Source organism: Magnolia sinica, chromosome 15, assembly GCF_029962835.1.
Source record: "Magnolia sinica isolate HGM2019 chromosome 15, MsV1, whole genome shotgun sequence".
In the NCBI taxonomy this organism is placed as follows: domain Eukaryota; kingdom Viridiplantae; phylum Streptophyta; class Magnoliopsida; order Magnoliales; family Magnoliaceae; genus Magnolia; species Magnolia sinica.
In genome coordinates this window covers 69,615,345-69,636,595 of record NC_080587.1, presented here as the reverse complement: position 1 = coordinate 69,636,595, position 21,251 = coordinate 69,615,345, and the positions used below count along the sequence as shown (strand labels likewise).

At 39.5% G+C, this 21,251-nt stretch overlaps 2 protein-coding genes across 3 annotated transcripts; one reads left to right on the top strand and one right to left on the bottom strand.

Annotated features, from left to right (window-relative positions):
- The first annotated feature begins 1,183 nt into the window (after window positions 1-1,183).
- LOC131227352 (glutamate decarboxylase) lies at window positions 1,184-11,480 on the top strand. The gene is made up of 7 exons (XM_058223131.1): window positions 1,184-1,365; window positions 1,771-1,975; window positions 6,374-6,574; window positions 6,671-6,885; window positions 7,288-7,541; window positions 9,171-9,223; window positions 10,949-11,480. The coding sequence occupies exons 1-7, from the start codon at window positions 1,280-1,282 to the stop codon at window positions 11,432-11,434; spliced, it is 1,500 nt and encodes a 499-aa protein (XP_058079114.1). The 5' UTR covers window positions 1,184-1,279; the 3' UTR covers window positions 11,435-11,480.
- Window positions 11,481-17,838: 6,358 nt separating this feature from the next.
- On the bottom strand, window positions 17,839-20,688 carry LOC131227054 (universal stress protein PHOS34-like). Of its 2 annotated transcripts, none has more exons than XM_058222757.1 (4): window positions 20,476-20,688; window positions 20,239-20,348; window positions 19,638-19,756; window positions 17,839-18,178 (listed from the first exon to the last, which is right to left on the bottom strand). In XM_058222757.1, exons 1-4 carry the CDS (start codon window positions 20,648-20,650, stop codon window positions 18,088-18,090), a joined length of 495 nt encoding a protein of 164 aa, XP_058078740.1. In that variant the 5' UTR covers window positions 20,651-20,688; the 3' UTR covers window positions 17,839-18,087. The 2 variants fall into 2 exon arrangements, with proteins under 2 accessions (XP_058078740.1, XP_058078739.1); XM_058222756.1 differs by lacking the exon at window positions 17,839-18,178 and adding an exon at window positions 18,309-18,411 and having other exon boundaries at window positions 20,476-20,687.
- Window positions 20,689-21,251: the final 563 nt, after the last annotated feature.

Here is a 21,251-nt window from a genome sequence, read left to right as displayed (position 1 = left end):
GTCCATCTGATGGGCCCCACACACCATGTAGCATGCCAGAAAAACATTCATATGGAAAGGCACTACCATCCAACCTTTTAGTCCTTCTTCAGTCGAATGTGTGCCCTAGCTGGGTTCATTTTAAACCGTCCATCTGCAGACCACCATCTAAGAAGATGCGAGAAAGGGTAATTATTAACTATAGACCCCACCAGCCATCCATTTTTTTTATTGAACCGAATAAAACTTATTTTACTAGACTAGACCTTTATTTGTACGGATGAGCTAATAAAGACAAACACTCATACATTTTTTAGCTGCTTTACTCTGGAACCAAGGGTATCTTTGTTCAAAATCCTCTATCTATGTCCTAAAAATCTACTTTGATGACATAATTTTTCAGGTGTAAAAAAAAAAAAAACAATAAAAAGAGCACAAGAGGAAAGAGTCTACCGTGCTAATTTTTTCTTTGAAAAATATCTTAATTGCCCTTGCCCCTTGCCCAAGGTAGTCCTATATGGGGCCAACACAAATATCTTTCTAACATCCACTCCGTTTATCAGTTTCACCGGCTCGTGTCAGACCTAATTCTAAAAAATAGGACAAATACAAAACCGACCCTACCATCAAAACTTTTATGGGCCACAGACATGCTAGATGAGGCTAATATTTGTGTTTTCAGTTCATCCATGTGAGAATAACCTTACAAACGGCTTGGATGACCTTGAGATGGTTTCAACCACCTTATCATCTAGCCTTTTAAAGTTTTAAGTGTTCTGAGTTTACTTATATTTGGGCTCATGTCCTAACATAAGCTAGCTTAAATATAACACAGAAATTATAGTGGTCCCCACGAAATTTCCATGGCCATATAAGAAAAAAAAGATGGAGTCCTTTATTATATACTAAAGTTACAATCATTAATTCAACTGTTCCCACTATCAGATCAACGGTCTGTATCACCCAACCCCACTTATCCATACTTGTAATCTCAGGTCGAGGATGTAAATAATTGTACTTCAAGAAACACGTTATTTTCTCCCTCTTTTGAATATTTTATTCTTCTAGAAAGGAAAATAGCAAGAAAGTACCATACACCTTCCCAAACATAATATATTTGTGTTTGTGGATGGCCCACCTCCTCTCTATATAAAGAGAGTCTTGTTTCAATTACCTTACTCATTGCAAACACAATTCCCTTACTCATTGCAAACACAACCTATTCTCTCACAACCCTTCAATCCAAGCCCTTCATATTCTCTCTCTATCTATCTATCTCTCTCTCTCTCTCTCTCTCACCATGGTTCTCTCCAAGACAGCCTCGGAGAGTGATGTTTCGGTGCACTCCACCTTTGCATCCCGTTACGTTCGTACATCGCTCCCCAGGTGATATTCTAACTCAAAATTACCGTCCTTGTACTGTCTAATGTTGTGTTTCAGTTCACACCCACTTGGTTTGGTACATGCATATGATGATCAGATCCGTTCATTCATCACAAGGCCCCATAAATGGACCGTGCACAAAAAATCACAACGATCAGACAGTCCTAACCATGCAAAAATCATTGAACAAACCAGCAAACTACAGTTCAGTGATTTTGTACATTGATTTTTAGATGGTTAGGATCGTCCGAGCATTTTGACGTGCGATTCATTTATGGTATAATCGATGGATGGATGGTTCGAATCATTTTACGCGTATGCGTGTCAAAATCAGGAGTCCAAAAATGAGTTATTTGTGATGATTGTGGATTAGATTAGTACTAATTTAGATTTTGGTGATGAATTTAGGTTTAAGATGCCGGAGAATTCTATCCCGAAAGAAGCTGCATATCAGATCATCAACGATGAACTGATGTTGGACGGTAATCCTCGTCTTAATCTAGCTTCTTTCGTGACCACATGGATGGAGCCGGAGTGCGATAAGCTGATCATGGCCGCAATTAACAAGAACTATGTGGACATGGATGAGTATCCGGTCACGACCGAGCTTCAGGCAAGTTAATTTAATTTCCTCCTCTAATCTTCATGCATTTCAAAGTAATAAGTAATGTGTTGCATTTCTAACCATGACAGATAAATGAGTCAGGTTTGTTCTTACAAAATAATAAATACTGTGCTGCATTTTCTGACTATGGCAGATAAATGGGTCAGGTTTATTCTTTTAGAATTTTACCAAATGAGATAAGAATTCTGACCTAAAACTTACCTGTAATCCACTATTAAATGACTTATCTGTGACCCACCATCAAATGGTCTGATCCAGCTCATTTGAAAATCCCTAAGATAGACCTAATGCCGCCCTTCGCATTGTAAATGGGTCGGGCTTGATTCAACCCAACTCAATAAATTTTATCTAAAATATTGTTTTAGAGCATGGTCCTAAATTGCGATGGTTGGTACAACAAACCAATGGTTAGGATTTTTGAACCTATGGTTCATATATTAAAACCCAGTACTGGTGCCTTTTGGTCATTAACAGACTAATGAGTGTGTTGAAATTTTCTTTTTCTTATTTAGGTACTCTTTTCTGCTTCTTTTTTTTTTTTTTCCTTACTCTTTGATAAATCTTAAGTTGGTGGGATCATAATTTAGGATGGCCAATAACTTCTGACCTATTATGTGCGTACGACATCTGATCCTTTCTAATAGGTTTGGGCCCACCATTAGGATCTCTTTGTGAAAAAATCAGCCCCATCCACTTGTTAGGTGGGTCACATGATAGTAAACAATGGTTAGGCATTGACAAATAATAAAAATATAAGTGTGGTCCGGTTAGTAAGTAGGTGTGGCTGATATTTGCTTAAAGTAATCTTAGTAATTGGTTCAACCTATAGGACGGGTTGGATGGCACACATGCATGAAGGGTTAGAAGTCATTGGCTGAGTGGACTAGGCTCCAATCCATTAGACTTAGACCTTATAAAAGAATAAAATTAAAAACTCCCAACTAATATTTTATTCTGGGTTATGCTAAGCTTCTTGATAATCCATGTGGGTGGAGCTTTAGTCTGCGGTGCAGTCAACTAACCTATGAGCCAACCTGAGTCATGGTCTACGGGCTACCTTACGAATTCATTTGAATTGGGTGGGCCCGGTTGACGTGTGGAATTTCCATGGCCATGCTGATGTATTTCTTAGATTCACATTATCCATTTGTTTTCTCGGATAACCCAAAACTAAGGTGATTCAAAGCTCAAGCATACCACACCATAGATAATAATGGGAATTGAGGCCTGTAGTTGAGGCCATGGAAGGCTTTGTTTCAGCTGATATTTATTTTTATTTTTATTTCATTAGGCTCTTCGTGAAAGTTTGGTACAGTCCGGATCACTCCTGTTGTCAATTGGGCTTTTTCTTATACATCTTGGCCATGAAAGTATCCTCAGTCCAGATCACTCCTGTTGTCAATCGGGCCTTTCTAATCTATCTTGGCCATGAAAGTATCCGCAACCCACTCTACATCACTTTGTGACCTCATGTACAACTTAAATTGCAAATAATCTCTAAAAAATAGTCGGCTAGTTCATTCAATCCATATGATTTCTTTGGTGTGGTCCACTTAAGCTTTGGGTGTGCCTTATTTTTAGATTCATGCTCTAGAATGTTCTGAAAAATGTATGAACGATGTGGATCTAATACATAAATCAGTTCATTCAATCCATATGATTTCTTTGGTGTGGTCCACTTAAGCTTTGGGTGTGCCTTATTTTTAGATTCATGCTCTAGAATGTTCTGAAAAATGTATGAACGATGTGGATCTAATACATAAATCATGATGAAACTCAGAGAAGTTCTCTCTCTCTCTCTCTCTATATATATATATTTGGGTTAGATTATTAGTACACATTCCATGTTAGCCACCCCCACTAGGGATCGATACCAAGACCGGCCTCTAAGCGTTGAAACTAGGTATCTCCACTCAGAGAAGTTTTATATGTTTTGTAGCAAATTATTAAATATTAGTTAATCAAATTCCATCACACCTATTTTTTTTTTTTTTTTTAATGATAGATGATAGAGTGTATATAAGGAACAACCGGTGCATGAACTCATCATAATACAGTCTTGTGGGCTCCACCACCAGTTAGTCGGCTGGGAAGCAACGATGGGTGGTGGGCCATATGTACTTTTCTCTTTTGAAAAAAAATCAAAGTTAGGAAAAATCAACGCCTTTGAGCGCGGAAGAAAGTCTGAGTCGGTAGTCGGTAGGTCGTTTTCAAGGCAAACGGTTCCAGATCTGCCACGAACGGCGTCAGGACGCTGAGAAGGAAATGTCGTTGTTGCTTACGGCACTTAATATCCATTCGTTGAATAGCTAGATTCATTGATCGGAATGGGACCCACAATTTGAATGGTCCAGATAGTACATAAGATGAGTCACCACCATTTTTTAAATGCTGAAAAACTAACATGGGTTTTGTCATTTGATGCTCTGGGAAAGTATAGACGTTCATACACATGCATACAGAAATTCTTCATATGTTTTCTTAATTGATTAAATAAAACCGTCCAAATTGTCAGATTTATAGTAGATAGGTCATATACCAAAAATCAGATTAAATAACTGATCCGAACCTCTGATTATCGGTATTTGTTTGGTTCATTCAGACCATTGGTTGTTTTTTTTTGAAACCGTCCATTAGATGTCTATAATCGGTCATTTAGAACAATGGTTCAGTTGAATTATTGCAATATGATCTATGTAAAGTGGGTCCCACCATTTGGACGGTTTGATTTGAGTTTCCCATCTACCAAATTTAGAATGTTCGAGTGCAGCCAGTTTTTTCGCATTTCCGTAAGGGAAAGAAAGAAAAAAGGAATATAATCTAGAAAGAAAAAAGGTATATTATAATCTTTAGAGATTGGCTAATTCCACACGCAAGTGGTAGCCCTGCCCGTCCATACGCAGAACACGTGTCAATATGTAGCACGTGGGAGAGATCTGAGCTTTATATCAGGTGGGCCCCACTATTTAGATCTTTTTATCTGAAAATCAGGCCATTTAGAACCTTAGGTGTGCCATCAACACATGAAAAAAATTGACGGCTAGAAAATTTGTTTGAAGCCGTCCTTTTACATTGCATAATGTGGCCTTCTCGAAGAATCCAAACCTTCAGATCTCGCACGGGTGTTTCGTATTGGCACGTGTGTCTGCGTGCAGATGTGCAGCGTTCCACGTGCGTGTAGGAACATCAAACCGCTAATCTTACAGCTTGATTTTTCTAGTAAATTATATGAGGATCGGCCCACCTACACTTTAAAGCGGGCCCCATGACGCGGATGGTCCAGAGCCGTTCATCTAGTGCACCCACTATAGGTGGTCTACACTTACTTCGCTGGTTGCATCCGACCGTTGTACCTTTTGACTCTCTCCTCCAACTGTCCATTTACAATCCAACGACCAATCGACAGTTCACTGGACCCATCTACGGCTGTCAATTCACCGGGCCGGCCGGGCCTGGCCCACTTTTACTGGGCTTGGACTGAAATATTAGGGCCATGAACCCGCTTCAGGCCCATGGCTCGGTTTACGTTAGGGGTGCTCCACCAGAAAACCGGACTGGAACGAACCGACCAAACCACGTGATTTGGTCCGGTTCCGAAGCACATCGATTCGGGTTCCGAAAATCAAAGAATTGGTTAGTTAGGTTCAGTTCTCAGTTTGGGGTTACGTAGAATCAAATTAGACCGTATAACCAAACTTTGGATCTGAATATGGAACGGGACCTTCGATCAATAAATATTTAATATTAATTATTTTTAAAACATAAAAAACAAAAAATACTAATATTTTTTATTCTCCCCTTCTTTTGTGGCCTTTCTGTCTTTTAAGAACATTAGACTGGATTATTAAAAAAAAAAAAAAAAAAACCATATCATTGGGCTGGATTATAAAAACAAATCATGTAATTGGACTGAATTATAAAAAGCTTGTAACTGTAGAACTGAACCTAATCGAACCGATTTTTTACAGTCCGATTCCGATCCGGTTCTAGGGTGCAAACGTTCTGGTTCCAGTTTTGTTTTTCCTGGAACAGTTGGGAATGGTTCTGTTCCTATTTCACCTCAGAACTAGACCGAATCTAACTGTCTGCACCCTAGTCTACACTATTCTATGTTTAGGGTTTCAAGGGCATTTGTGCCATATTTCATGGTTTGGGCTGGGCTTTCACGGACCTCCTCGGCCTAGTCCATTACAGCCCTAGACCCATCCGTTGCTGGGCCATCAAGATGAATGGCCCAACTCACTCGATCATGCCCCCATATCATAGTATATACACCAAACCTTCGGTGTATCAACCCAACGTCCAGTGCATGCATATACTCAATATAGTGGTTAGTAGTCAAAACGGCATCTAATTTCACTAATTTTAAATTTTCTTTTGCTACAGAATCGATGTGTAAACATGATTGCACATCTCTTTAATGCCCCTCTTGGAGATTCGGAGACCGCGATCGGAGTTGGGACCGTCGGATCATCAGAAGCGATCATGTTGGCTGGATTGGCATTCAAGAGGAGATGGCAAAACAAGCGAAGGGCCGAGGGGAAGCCCTGCGACAAGCCCAACATTGTCACTGGTGCCAATGTTCAGGTACAAAAAAACGTGCACTAATCGCACCATGCACACATTAGCAAGATGGGCCACACTTATAGTCTTTGTCACTCATGATCATTGTCATTGGATTAGGTTTGCTGGGAGAAATTCGCGCGATACTTCGAAGTTGAATTGAAGGAGGTGAAGCTAAGGGAAGGCTATTATGTAATGGACCCCGCGAAGGCGGTCGAGATGGTGGATGAGAACACCATATGTGTGGCTGCGATCTTGGGTTCGACACTCAACGGTGAATTTGAGGATGTGAAGCTCTTGAATGATCTCTTGGTGGAGAAGAACAAGGAAACTGGGTAATTTCATACACTTAAGAAGAGTGTGAATGTGTGATTATACAAAGTGCATACACCAAAACATTAGTGTATATATGAATGATCACAAACAAAGCTAATGGGGTGATGGTCATACTTCATGGAAATGAAGTGTTGGTCCACCAACTAGTGATTGTTGGACACCACCCCCCAATGATCATGTAGATATACACTGTGATTTGGTGTATATGCTTTTTGTGATGGGAGTGATTATTAATTGTTAATGTCTCTCTATCAATGGAGAGTCATGCCACACTTGTGAGCCCCACTTGAAACTCATCATTGTGATTCAAACTGTCCATTCTATTGCTCTGACAATCAATATGTGGAGCACAAATTTTAATAATTATTGCACATTGCTAAATCGTACATGTGTATGTGTAGATGGGACACTCCGATCCATGTGGATGCTGCGAGCGGTGGGTTCATCGCGCCTTTCTTGTATCCGGAGCTGGAGTGGGATTTCCGTCTGCCGTTGGTGAAGAGCATCAACGTCAGCGGACACAAATACGGGCTCGTCTATGCCGGAATCGGGTGGGTCATCTGGAGGAACAAGGAAGACTTGCCTGAGGAACTCATCTTCCACATCAACTACCTTGGAGCTGATCAACCAACATTCACCCTCAATTTCTCCAAAGGTACTATTATAGAATTTTTACTTATTTAACATATCCCACCAAGGTGCATTTTAGAGGTACCCCTAAGTAAAATTTAGAGAATTATTCTTAAAATTTGTAGGGTCTCTGACTTAACATGTCCTACCCATGGTGCGTTTTAGTGGAACCCAAGTAATATTTAGGGAAATTTCCTAGATTTGCATAGCTTTAGGATCCCTCACTTTAATATGTCCCACCCATGGTGCATTTTAGTGGAACCCAAGTAAGATTTAGAGAAATTCCCCAGGTTTGCATGGTCTATGGTCCCTTACCTAACATGCTCCACCCATTGTGTATTTTAGTGGAACCCAAGTAAAGTTTAGAGAAATTCCCTATATTTGCATGGCTTTAAGGTTCCTCAATATACCTCTACCATGGTGCATTCTAGTAAAAACCAAGTAAATTTTAGAGGAACTCACTAAACTTGCATGGCTCTGGAGTCCATGATGCATTTTAGGGGGACCCAAGTAAAAATTTGAGAAATTCTCTAGATTTGCATGCCTCAAGGATCCTTCACTTAACTTGTCCCACACAGGGTGCATTTTAGTGAACCCATGTAAGATTTAGAGAAATTCCTTACATTTGTATGGCTTTAAGGTTCCTCACTTAACATGTCCCACTCATGGTATATTTTAGTGGAATCCAAGTAAACTTTGAGAAATTTCCTACTTTTGCATGGATCTAAGTCTCTCACTTGACATGTTCCACCCATGGTGCATTTTAGTGAAGCCCATACCCAAGTAAAATTTTGAGAAATTCCCTGGATTTGCATGTATCAAGGGTCTTTCACTTAACTTGTCCCACCATAGTGAATTTTAGTGGAACCCAAATAATATTTAGAGAAATTCCTTGCATTTGCATGACTTTAGGGTCCCTCGCTTAACATATATCCCACCCATGGTGTATTTTACTGGAACCCAAGTAAACTTTGAGAAATTTCCTACTTTTACATGGCTCTAGATCTCTCACTTGACATATTCCACCCATGGTGCATTTTAGTGAAGCCCGAGCTCAAGCAATACTTTTGAGAAATTCCCTACTTTTGCATGTCTCTAGGTCTCTCACTTGACATGTTCCACCCACAGTGCATTTTAGGAAAGCCCAAGTAAAATTAGAGAGATCCTTACATTTGCATAGCTCTGGGCTTCAATCACTTAACCTTGTTCCCCATTATGCATCTTAGAGGGATCTGTCTAACTAAAATCCAGGGAATTCACCCACATTTTCATGGCTCTAGTGACCACTCACTTGAATCATTCCACCTATGGTGCATTTTAGAGGAACCCCAGAGAAATTCTGTACATTTGCATGGCTCTAAGTTCCACCTTAACATGTACCCCCACGGTGCACTTTAGAGGGACCCAAGTGAAATGTAGATAAATGCCCCACATTTACATAGCTCTAGAGACCTTACTAGGGAAATTTAGAGAAATTTCCTACATTGCATGTGTACGACGGTTCACTCATTCAATTCCCCATGGTGCATTTTAGAGAACCGTGCTAATATATTTCAGGACATTAACGTTCACTCACTTAACATGTTCCCATGGTGCATTTTAGCAGGGACATGTAAGAACATGGTACTAACATCTACGTCTGTACAAAATGCAGGTTCCAGCCAAGTCATTGCTCAGTACTATCAACTGATTCGCTTGGGTTATGAGGTGAGTCTTCAAACAGTCTTAAAATATATTAATCAGAGGCCCACTTCTCAAATCACCCTCAAATCAACCGTCCAAATATGGCTGGTGGGGACCATGATACATGTTTCAAAATGAGAAATTTGAAATTTCATTCGAAATACATGTTGGATTTCGATTGGACCCTCATTGGATGGTTGGATATTGGTGGAACCTACTAATTGGACCATCGATGTGGTGCCCCACTTGTGAAATGGTAAACAAGGAAATGGAAGCCGTCCATCAGGTGGGCCTGACCATATAGATGATCTGGTCTAAAAATCAGCTGGGGTCCACTGATCAGATGTGCCATAATCTTAGAACATATGGATGGCTTACAAATGCTTACCCATGTTTGTTATAAAAAAAAAGACACTAGCTATTTGTTCAGCTGACTTTTTTCTTACCTATGGATCGGCCTTAATAGGCCCCACTTGATGGACGGCCTGGATCTTGTAATGATGAACCAACCACCACATGTTTCTTAAAATTTTTAATTAGGATTTTCCCACGAGTTCGTTTCTCCCCATACCACTAAAACAATATTTTTTAAAATCATGATCTGGAACCAACCAAACACTACCAAAAATAAAATAAAAAATATATTTATAACGATTCTGATGCCAGTTTTTAAGTACCCTAGACCAATTTTTATATTTATAGCATGTGTTCCCAAAATAGGAACACAACTCTACAACTTATCCCCAAAACACCCCCAGCTAATCCCAAAATCCCCCACCTGTATCCTATTAGGTGGAATGGATCACATGCAACTAGTTGCATATGAGGAAATTATGAAGCTAGTTGGGGTGGGCCCTACAGTTTGTACATGGCATCCAATCCATCCAGCAGGTTTGTCCCACCATGAAAATTGGACATGAGAAAAATCACACAGATCCAACCATCTGGTGGCCCACCTGTTAGTTAGATTGGCCTAGTTCTTGGGGGGAACCCCTGATGGACGGTTTGGATGCTGTGTACACCACATGTAGGGCCTACCTATGATCACGGAAGATCATTCAATAAGAGGGATACACTAATATCATACGTGGGTCCATAATCACCATGATCCGATGATCACAGCCATTCTAATAAGGATCTACAAAATGGACGGTGATACCATGTTGCATGTGATCAATCATGGCTTTCTCACGTATGCCCCCACGTGCATAATGTGATAGTTCCAATGACATAGGTGGGACACATCAATATCATAAGTGGGCCCAAAATCACCCTGATCAGATGATCATAGCCATTCAACTAAGGATCTGTAAAATCCGGGGAAACCAAATTTTTTTATAACCGTCCATTTTATTTTGAGGAGTTTTATGATACTCAGGTTGCGTGTATGACGCTGATACGCAGGCACTCAGAATTGTACACTTGGCATATGTAAAACCGCATAATGTGCATGATTTCGTTGGTCGAATAATCCTACCGTTGTATACTTTCATTTTTAACCGTCCAATAAATGTCCAACAATCCGATGGTCAGACGATCAAACAAGCTTCATGTTTCGTCCATGACAAATCCACACTGATTATCATAATTCTGACCGTTTGATTTGACGAATATTATGCCACGTGTGCAATTTCTAAGTGCCTGAGTATCGTCCATCACACACTACCGGAGTATCAAAGTATTTCCGCATTGGCACCATCACGTGAGCCGCACGTGCACCTCACTAATAATTGGTATGGTGTGCCGCAGGGATACCAAAACATAATGGAGAACTGCCGGGAGAACGCGCTGGTGCTGAAGGCAGGACTCGAGAAGACGGGCCGTTTTAACATTGTCTCGAAAGATAACGGCGTTCCGTTAGTGGCCTTCTCACTCAAGGACAACAGCCGACACGATGAGTTCGAAGTATCGGACTACCTCCGGCGTTTCGGTTGGATCGTACCGGCCTACACCATGCCACCTGACGCCCAGCACGTGACCGTCCTACGTGTCGTCATCCGAGAGGACTTCAGCCGCACGCTCGCCGAGCGCCTCGTGCTGGACATCCAGAAGGTCCTGAACGAGCTCGACGCGCTGCCGTCTAAACTGACGTCCAAAGTCTCCGTCACGTGCGAGGAGAAGAAGGGGAGTAACGGGACCGTTATCGTTAAGAAGACGGCGTTAGAGACGCAAAAGGAGATAACGACCGTTTGGAAGAAGTTCGTTATGCAGAGAAAAACTAACGGCGTATGTTAGAGTCGACCGCTGACGTGTCTTAATTATGACTTATTAATTATTTTTTTTGAATTTCCAATTTTTTGGTATTTGTGTGGGGTCCATATAATTACCTGGCATTGGAGGGTTTCCTTTTGTTTTAAAGAAAGCACATGGTAATTAATAATTATAGACTATAGAGTTTGTTTTGTGACCTATCTTTTTATTTCTCAATTTTAAACCGATCATCAAGTGGGTCATATCTTGGATGGGCCATATTTCAGAATTTACATTGTTTGGACAATCCCTGTTATAGGATTTTTTATGGCATATTTGAATAGTGTAAAAAAGAAAATAAAAAAAGCTTGATAATCATAGTTTTAAGACTGATGCAAGTCCACTCGAGCTCGGCCCAAGCAGATCCAGCTTGACACCACATGGGCCACTCAGATGAGTCACCCCCTACTCAGGTGAGTAGGCTTGTCCTAACTCACCTTGAGAGAGGAGGAGTCTGTCCAAGTCGTTGAGTCTCTTAAACATTGTCAATAATCATTATTGGATGGATTATTAAAGCATGAGTTTTCATGAATTCAATTTTGATGAGTTTTATTTGAATAATAAATAAAAATCTTATATATGTATCTTAAATCTTAAATCATGTGTATAGAAAAGGTCTTTTAAATTAGCCATATTCTAGAATTCACATTTCTCTTATGGTAAGATGCAACCCATCCAAGGGTAAAATGTTCAGATAGTAGGTCAAATTTTATTTGTGTTAAAGAGGTGTAACTACATGTCCCTAATTCAATGCACATCACGTGTTTTGAATGTGCCGTATGTGCCAATTTTAGGGGTGTACACAAACCGAGCTAGCTCGGTTAGCTCGCTTGGCTTGACTCGAAAAAGCTCGATTCGACTCGGTTCGAAGCTGAGTTCGAGCCGAGGCGAGCTGTTTTTTTGAGCTCGAAAATGAGTTCGAGCTGGCCCCAGCTCGACTCAACTAGACTTGAATCGAATCCAGCTCCAATCGAACTCAGATTGAACCAGTTCGGTGACTCGATTACTTTGATATTGATTTTGCTCACCAAGTGTTTGATGAAATGACTCAACGAAGTGTGGCTGGTGGCAAGGAAGGTATGTACATGAAATAAATACCATTTTTTCTTGGTTTTTATGTTGCTTAAAAGGTGTTTGATAAAATACCTTGAAAACCATTGCTGCTATTTCCTATACAGTGGGATTTTGAAGGTGCAGTCCAGGTGTTTATGGAAATGCTGCATAGCCAAACTCAGCTCAATCTTTGCTCAAACTTGGCTCAAACTGGTCCGAGTTGTTGACCGAACTGATCTGAGCTGAGCTGGCCAGTCAAGCTCGAGGACCGAGCCGAGCTGAGTTCGACTAAGGTCAGCTAGTGGTTGAGCCGAGTCAAGCTAAGGCTAGCTCGACTCGATGTACACCCCTATGTGCCATCCTTAAGTTAAAGGAACTTAAGTGTACTATGTGCCCCCATTAATATCCAAGTATAAAAAAAATATGAAACATATATATTGCCACTATCCATATTAAACTCTCTACATGGTATGCCACCATTGCAACACTAGCTGAATGATTGTATTCTCAAAGAATTGTTTGCAATTTTTCGATATTCCTTTCATAAGATGTTAGCGTAAAAGGCAGTTTTAAGATTCCTTTTTAGCCACTGTTTCCAAATGTATGTAAACAACCATTATTGTTGAATTGCAATATATTGTTGTGGCAATTCACAATCTAAACAAGCCCTTGGTAGATTTGGATGTAGAATTGTGTATCAGGTGAAACTCGTCATCAAGGGCAATAAGTTTGCCTACAACAATGTTTTAAGAATGATCTCGTATGTAAATGAATGTAGAATATTCTAATATATATATGTAGTAGAAAGCATTACAAATGCGCAGTCTTTACTCGGGCTGACATAACCTTTATAGTTGAAATACTCGGGAAGATATATGATGAATCCAAGAATATATAACAGAAGAGTAATAAAGAAAGTGATATAGTACTTGTAAAGGACAGAATTTCATGCTTACATATCGATGAACCATCCGATAGAACCAATTGGACATACATATTCAAACTACATTGAATACATCAACGGTAGAAAATCCACATTAGAATATGTTTTTATAATGTCGAAAAGAACTGTTTAATATTAAGAGTGCGAAGCAAACACTTATGGTTTCATCGACCATGAAAGGAATTCATCACTTGTTACGAATTCATGTGTCAAATGATATGGCTATAGAACTTAATCTCAGGACTTTAGATTATAGATTTAGTTCTAAATCTTTTGAAAATTTATTGTGATAATAATGCAATGGTGTTCTTCTCCAACAACAAAAAAATTCATTAAAGTTGAAGCATATAGACAAAGTTTTTAGTTATAAAAGAGAAGATTCATTATAATCGGGATAGATCATATGATTGAATTACTGTGATGAGCATATCGGTGGGCCCCACTATATGCATGATTGTAAAAGATAAGTATGGGGCAGTTACGCTCGTTCTGTGTTTCTATCAACAACAATTTAGATAGGCATGGAACTCTTAACCGTGTGGAGACTCTTAAGAAAGGAGGTGTTAATCCACCATCTAAAGAGGAATCTTGTCACTTCCTTGGTATTCTGATCGAAGAGAGCAATTTGATAAATGACTGGTGACATGATTTGTTGCTTTAGTGTTTATGTACCAAACTTGATATGTATTGAAAATTTGAGGGACAACCATAGCAATTAATTTTTGAGGAATATGTCCTTGGTATGCATAGCTCATTCGAATGCGTAGTCGATTACAAATTTGACATGTTGGTCGAGTAGAAGATGTTGAAGAATTTGAATTACCGCTTCTGCCTCCATTACCTCGACTGCGACCTTGACCTCTATTGAATCGTGAAGGGCCTTGACCTTGATTTTGTGGTGGTGATCCACGAGTAGCAATGAATGTTGTGGATTCTATGTTTGGAAGAGTGATAAGTTGATAGGACACAAAGTTCTTCACACATTAAGAGATTATCTAGTTCATGAAATATAACAAGGTCGGATCACACCTTAATCAACGTGTGAAAGGGAGTATACTCTAAAGGGAGACTAATGAGTGTTATCAACATAAGATCAATGTCATCCACAGGCTTGCTGAAAGATGCGAGTCTATTCGTAAGTATGTTGATATTGAGAAGATATTTATAATAGATAGGTTACTTTCTTGATGGATTAAAGTTGTGACTTCAATTGCATAATATTAGATTGGAATAGAATCAAGAAGTGTCATTCTAGAGTTACCCAAACAGCTTGATATCTCGAAATATTGACCATATAGGGCAGGATACTCTCCGATTATGCAGAATTTATCCAACTTAGAAGATTCTAATATTGTCATTGCCATTCATCACACTGTGGGTTGATTGTAATGCCTGTGGTTTTAAAAATAATAATAATAATTTTAAATTTGAAATTAAGAGAAGAAAAGATTTTATATCCCATTTCTCCATCGTATCCAAAAATGATGCAACGATGAACGTGATGAGGTCGATCACCGTCTTCCTCAAAGATAACTACTTTGAATCCACGAAGCTTCTTTGGACTCCTCACAAAGACTTCTCGAATCTGTGAGGAAAGAAGCAAGAAAATAGAAATAAATTCTAATAAATTCGTAAATTGATTGATGAATGAAAAAAAAAGTTCACAACCCTTTCAATGAGGAGACCAAGTAATGGGAGAGAATTCAGAATCAAACTACGACTAAAACCCCTAGAATTCGCAACTTACTATAAATAGTAAAGTTACCATTTATAAACGGTTGTGATGTCTACTAGTGCACAAGGTTTCTGGCCAAAAATAGTAAGTGTCCTATTTGGCTTCACCAAGCTGTTCTCCTAATTATTCTAAGCATTTCTTGCATTGGGTACAACTCGTAAAGCCCAATGGATGAAGAGTTATAATCAAACAAAAACTTACTATTTATAGTAAAAATGGAATTAAAATAGTGAAACGATCATCGATCTGGTTGTATTTTGCAAATTCAGCTTACACAACCCGGCATAGCAAGGTTGGGTGGCTAAAGTAGCTCGTTCTACCCCCAAAATTATATATTTTACGTCCGATAACTCACTTCGGTTTGCGAGATACACTCGGTTTAAGGTCCGACGGTCCGGATCACTTTTGTCGTCGACCGGGCCTTTTCTGATCCATCTTGGCCATGAAACCATCCGCGACCCGCTCTTCATCAAATACCCTATCTTTAATCTCCTATATAATCCAAACTTCTTATTTTATCTATTCCTAATATCTCTCATTTGCATCTTTCTTACTCGCTCATTGTATCTCTCAACTTCCTAGCAGATCCTTTTAATAAAAAGAGTCATATGATGCATTTCAATCCAACTACAACTAAAATAAAAAATTACCTTACTTATAACTCTGAGAGAGAGAGAGAGAGAGAGAGAGAGAGAGAGAGAGAGAGAGTCCATAGGGAAGCAATTTAAGGTTAATATATCTTTGTGATTTTAATATTTTTAATGTAATATTTGACCAGACCAATACAATAGATGATTGAATTATTCTTACGCCCATTGCACATGTCTGAATAAAAAACATATTTTCCTATGCATTTTAACCTACATATATAAATTTTCTTCATTGTATAATAACGAATGATTCAATTTATACTTCCAAAGTATTAAAATTTATTAAAAATAGAAAGTTCTAAATTAATCACGACTTTATACTAAAACTTTAAAATAAAAGTGTTGTGTTAAAATTAAAAATTAATAAAAATAGTATTTTTTTTTAATTGCAATTTTGAACCGGAAGGAACCATTTTCTCACAGAACATAACGACGCGACCTGCTACAGGGTCACCCCGGATGGCCCATTATGATAAAGATTAATAGATATTATGTCTTGTAAAAATATCTAAATTGGATCAAAAGTTATAGTTGATTTACGGTTCACACTTTGAATAACAACTCCTTATTCAGAATGAATTTGAAGTCCAATCACACTAGAACGAAGCGCAAATTTAACAAACTATGCTAACTTCCATTCAAGTTTCTTTTGATCAGCTCTCTCTATATCATAAAAGTAAAGCTATAAAGTCGAGTTCACGGTCGTTACTCTCCTTCAAAGATAGTAGCCCAATTCCATTCACTATGTGAAAGGAAGAGAGAAAGATCTTAAGCATTTTGCCTCGATTAAAGGCTGCAGAAATAGGTATGCAAATCCCAATCTTTATGGTTGGAAGCATAAAAATTCTAAACAAATTAATAAATTAAAATATACTTCGCATCCTAAACAAATTCCATTCACTCCCCCTTGTTTTGCTTTGATTAAAAATAAAAACTCTGCCTGATTCAACACTTAGGTTGTCCATCTCACCACCTGAATTTTGAATACCGTAAATAATAAAAATAATAATTCTTTGATCCTGATGAGGTGCATCGTATGAATGGATTGGATGGCATACACAAAACTGAACGTGGGCATTTGATCCCAACCGTTCAAATGTTTCCTGAAGTGTGACATACCTGATCTTTACGACTGTTTCCTGCAGTGTGGCCTACCTGTGCTTTACATTATCATGAATTTTAGGGTCAATGGTTAAAATGAGACAGCGTAACTGTTGGACAGTGCAGATCTTATGATCCAACCACCATCCCTTCCCTTCTACTTCCTATGGTGTGGCCCACTTGAGTTTTGGATGATCCTGATTTTTGGGAGACTTCTCGAATCCACGAGGAAAGAAAGCAGAAAATAGAAATAAATTCTAATAAATCCGAAATTGATTAATTGATGACTAAAAACGAGTTCACAACCCTTTAAATAAAGTAAGCAATGGAAAAGAAATTAGAATCAAATTACAACTCAAACTCCTAGAATTCATGACTTACATAAATAGTAAACTTACTTGATTTATAGGCAGGTCGTGATGTCTCTAGTCTTGAGGTTTTCGCCAAAAATAATAAGTGTCTGTTTGGCTTCACCAAACCGTTCTCAATTATTCTAAGCTCTTTTCACGTTGGCACTCCCAAAGCCCGACGGATGAAGAGTTATAATCAAACTAAAACTTACTATTTATAGTAAAAACGAAATTAAAGCAGAAAAACGACCGTCGATCGAGGGGTTTTTCGCAATTCTGGGCTACGTAATCCAGCATAGCGGGGTTGGTTGGCTAAAGTAGTTCGTTCTACCCGAAAATCATATATTTTACCTCAGGTAACTCATTCCGGATTGCGAGATACGCTCGATCTAAGGTCCGACGGTCCGAGATCTTATGATCCAACCACCATCCCTTCCCTTCTACTTCCTATGGTGTGGCCCACTTGAGTTTTGGATGATCCTGATTTTTGGGTCCAGATCCTAAAATAACCTGGCGTAAAATGATGGACGGAGTGGATGTCACACACACATCACGGGGGGTCCCAAAGAGCTTTTCGTTGCACGGGCTCCCTACAACAGCTGTTGCAGGAGATTCCGTCCAAATTCATTCAATTAATACAGAAAAACATATGACAAATCTATCTAGAAATGAAAAACAAAGCCCATAAAAAGAGACACACGAAGCGGCGTACACGCGCAAGAAACGTGTGGTGGGACCCACATACAAAGACAAGCTTTTACAACCGTCCATTCCTTGCACTGCCTCCATTCAGAAGAGGGGACAAGTTAGGATTTGGAGATGGTGGCCCCTTTTACAACTGTCACAGGACATGAAGCATTTGTCACCACGTACTTGCTCACACTCCCAAGCAAAACCCTGCACACCACATACCATCTATTGTTTCTATAGGCCCAGTAATTAAGGGGCCCACACAGAAGGTGGGCCAGAAGAAAGTAATTGGGCCAAGAAGGCCAGTCTAATAGGTCCAAGCACCGTTCTCAAGCTGAGAGGGGACAAGTTAGGATTTGGAGATGGTGGCCCCTTTTACAACTGTCACAGGACATGAAGCATTTGTCACCACGTATTTGCTCACACTCCCAAGCAAAACCCTGCACACCACATACCATCTATTGTTTATATAGGCCCAGTAATTAAGGGGCCCACACAAAAGGTGGGCCAGAAGAAAGTAATTGGGACATGAAGGCCAGTCTAATAGGTCCAAGCACCGTTCTCAAGCTGGCCCGGGCACACATGGCCCATTGCCACCCCTACCTGTGGCTCTCGGGCCCAGCTTGCCAATGACTATGGTTGGTCTTCTGTTTTAATGCTTCTCAATTGCATCCTAGAAAGAGTTTAAGGACCAATTAATAAATGGGCTCAGAGTAGCTAGATTTTTGACAACTTTTCTATTGTCACCAAGGTATTTTGTATTGGTAATGGTGGCCATACGGTCACCATCATTATTGATACGGGTATCAACCCTAATGGATATAGGGGTGTAATGATTATGACCCCGTAACGGTTGACAATTTACTTTTGTCCGATAAATTCTAGAAATCAGAAAAAAAAAAAGTATAAATATTACTTTTTCATTTTTTTTTGAAAAGAAAAATGGTCTTGTAGGTTCTATTCGCTCGAATCATTTTAATATACGATTTTAATCATAAAAGCAATAGTAATATGGTTGAAATCTGTTGTAAAATTATTCAAGAAGTTTTTGGAATGAGAAAATTTAAAAAAGAGAAGAGACAAATGAATTTAAATTAAAAAAAGTGATAGTTCTTTGACTGTTACGGGAGTAACGGTCATTGTGCCCTGTAATGGCTTTTACAGCCATTATAACGGCTGATATAGTTTAAAAAAACCAACCACTCGTTTTACTCCTGTATCGCGTAATGGTAATAGCCGTTACCTATACGTATCGGCCTTTACAGGCGCCTCGTAACAAATATGGAACACTTTAGTTGTGACGGTCCAATTTTTACAATAATGGGGTGGGCCGGGGCCTGACTTAGCCCATCCCAATGTCTTCAGCTTCTCATGTATTATAACCCATCCGTTCCAATAATCGGTTAGGCAACAAATGCAACTGGCATATAGAACATCAGTTTTCATTTATTTATTTTTTTTAATAGGGCCCACGTGATCAACGGATGGTTGGGAGAGATTCTATCAATTTTCGGGCCGGGGCCAACACCCAGCTAATTGTTCTCGGGCTCGGGTATGAGCATCCTGTCGAGGCCCATCGAGGCTTGGACCAATCTGGACTCTTCTCAGGCCTCGATGGGCCCGGCCCAATTCCGGCCCATGAGAGAGAGAGAGAGAGAGATATGACCGTTTGATCTTCCCCACGCCTCTACTTCCAACCACAAGCGAGTCTAGCTTTAGATCTTCGACAGCATCACAGAGCTTCTCCCGTGGGTCCCCCCAGTAGATCTTAGATACCACATCTACCTGTGTTTCATACTCACATCAATCCAAGTCCTTACAAAACCCCTACCCACAAATCATAGTGGGCCCCACTTCAGATCAGCCATAACCCAAAAATCAAACTAAAGGATTAGTTGAAGAACAGCCAACCGTTGGAAAAAAAAAAGAGGCAAACTTAAAATAATGTGAGGTTAGAATCTTTTGTCAATCTAATTTTCGGTAAATGCCCAATCTGCAACGGGGGCCAACGTTTTGACGGTTTGGATTCTACAAAAAGTATGCCACGTGTACAGAGTCAGTGTGCATGCGTATGAATGTTCATAGTCAATCATTATACAATGCCCTCATACAATTTCGATACATGCAACTCAATCCACACCGTCTATACCTTAGGGCCCATTGTGGATTCACACTATCGAACGATCCAAACCATCCAATTATTGCGTATCAGATGAACGGTTTAAAAAAGATCAACGGTCTAGATTCAACAGATGGAGAGATTATACCTGTTTTGTCCTCGACACAGTATCGAGAATCTCCAGAACCTCAGGATCACGAGTAAGTCCGTACTGCTTCAATATATGCATTTCTTTCAATTCTTCGAGCGGAATCAAAGCTAAAAAAAAAAAAGGAAAAGAAAAGAAAAGCCCCTATAATTTCAAGAAATAACAAGTAAAGAAAAGCTAAAAAGAAGAAATTGTCAGGAAATAGCAAGGGTATTTGTGGAAAAAAAGGAGGAGTACGTGATCCGGTGTCTTCCCATAGCTCCTTTTGTGCTGGTTCTGCTTTGCTCGACTGCACGTGGATCACGATTAGCCGATCTCCACCGTTCACTAGATTGTCGATGGCCCATCGGAGAGCCAATTTGCTAGTTGCCGAGTAGTCCATGCCAATCCCAACCGTTCGTTTCCCACCCATCTCTCTCTCTCTCTCTCTCTCTCTCTCTTATGAGTTGGTGGGAGTGAAGGGAATGAGAATTTGAAGACTGGATTTGCCAGCTGGTCATATGGTACGCTAGCAGACACATAACTAAGGTGGGCCACGATGTGGGATATACCGTCAAAATATGGTGGGCCACGTTGTGGGTTCGGTATAATAAGATAAATACATTCATAAAATGATCCTGACTGTCTGATTGTTTTCCATAAAGGAATCAGTGAAATCATAAGCATTAAATGGATAAAAAGAATAAATAATATTAATATTTATTATATTCACCAAAATATCGTAGATATGGCTCACACATAATTGAAAATAATATTTAGACGGTTTGGATTGAGGTTAATGGCTTCTGTTTGTAGTGTATTAGTTTGCATGCGTTTGGATTGTTTTATGGTGGCGGAGTACCTATCTAACTAATGAAGTGCGTTTGCAATCATTTACTAAACCGTGCCTGCTTACTCAATGATACGTGGCATACATGAATACTAATCCTGACTGTCCAATTCATGGAATCATCATAGGATGGGAGATTATAGCAGTGCAATAGGTGGTATCAAATGAACGGTCGAAACGAATA

Bases quoted from the DNA above. Each gene is read 5' to 3' on its own strand.
- LOC131227352 (XM_058223131.1), top strand. From the start codon at position 1,280: ATGGTTCTCTCCAAGACAGCCTCGGAGAGTGATGTTTCGGTGCACTCC. The intron at 6,575-6,670 runs GTACAAAAAAAC...TCATTGGATTAG, and splicing joins TCACTGGTGCCAATGTTCAG to GTTTGCTGGGAGAAATTCGC. The intron at 6,886-7,287 runs GTAATTTCATAC...GTGTATGTGTAG, and splicing joins GAGAAGAACAAGGAAACTGG to ATGGGACACTCCGATCCATG.
- LOC131227054 (XM_058222757.1), bottom strand. From the start codon at position 20,650: ATGGGTGGGAAACGAACGGTTGGGATTGGCATGGACTACTCGGCAACT. The intron at 19,757-20,238 runs GTATAATCTCTC...TATGAAACACAG, and splicing joins CTGTGTCGAGGACAAAACAG to GTAGATGTGGTATCTAAGAT. The intron at 18,179-19,637 runs GTCATATCTCTC...TGTGGTGTGCAG, and splicing joins GGCGTGGGGAAGATCAAACG to GGTTTTGCTTGGGAGTGTGA.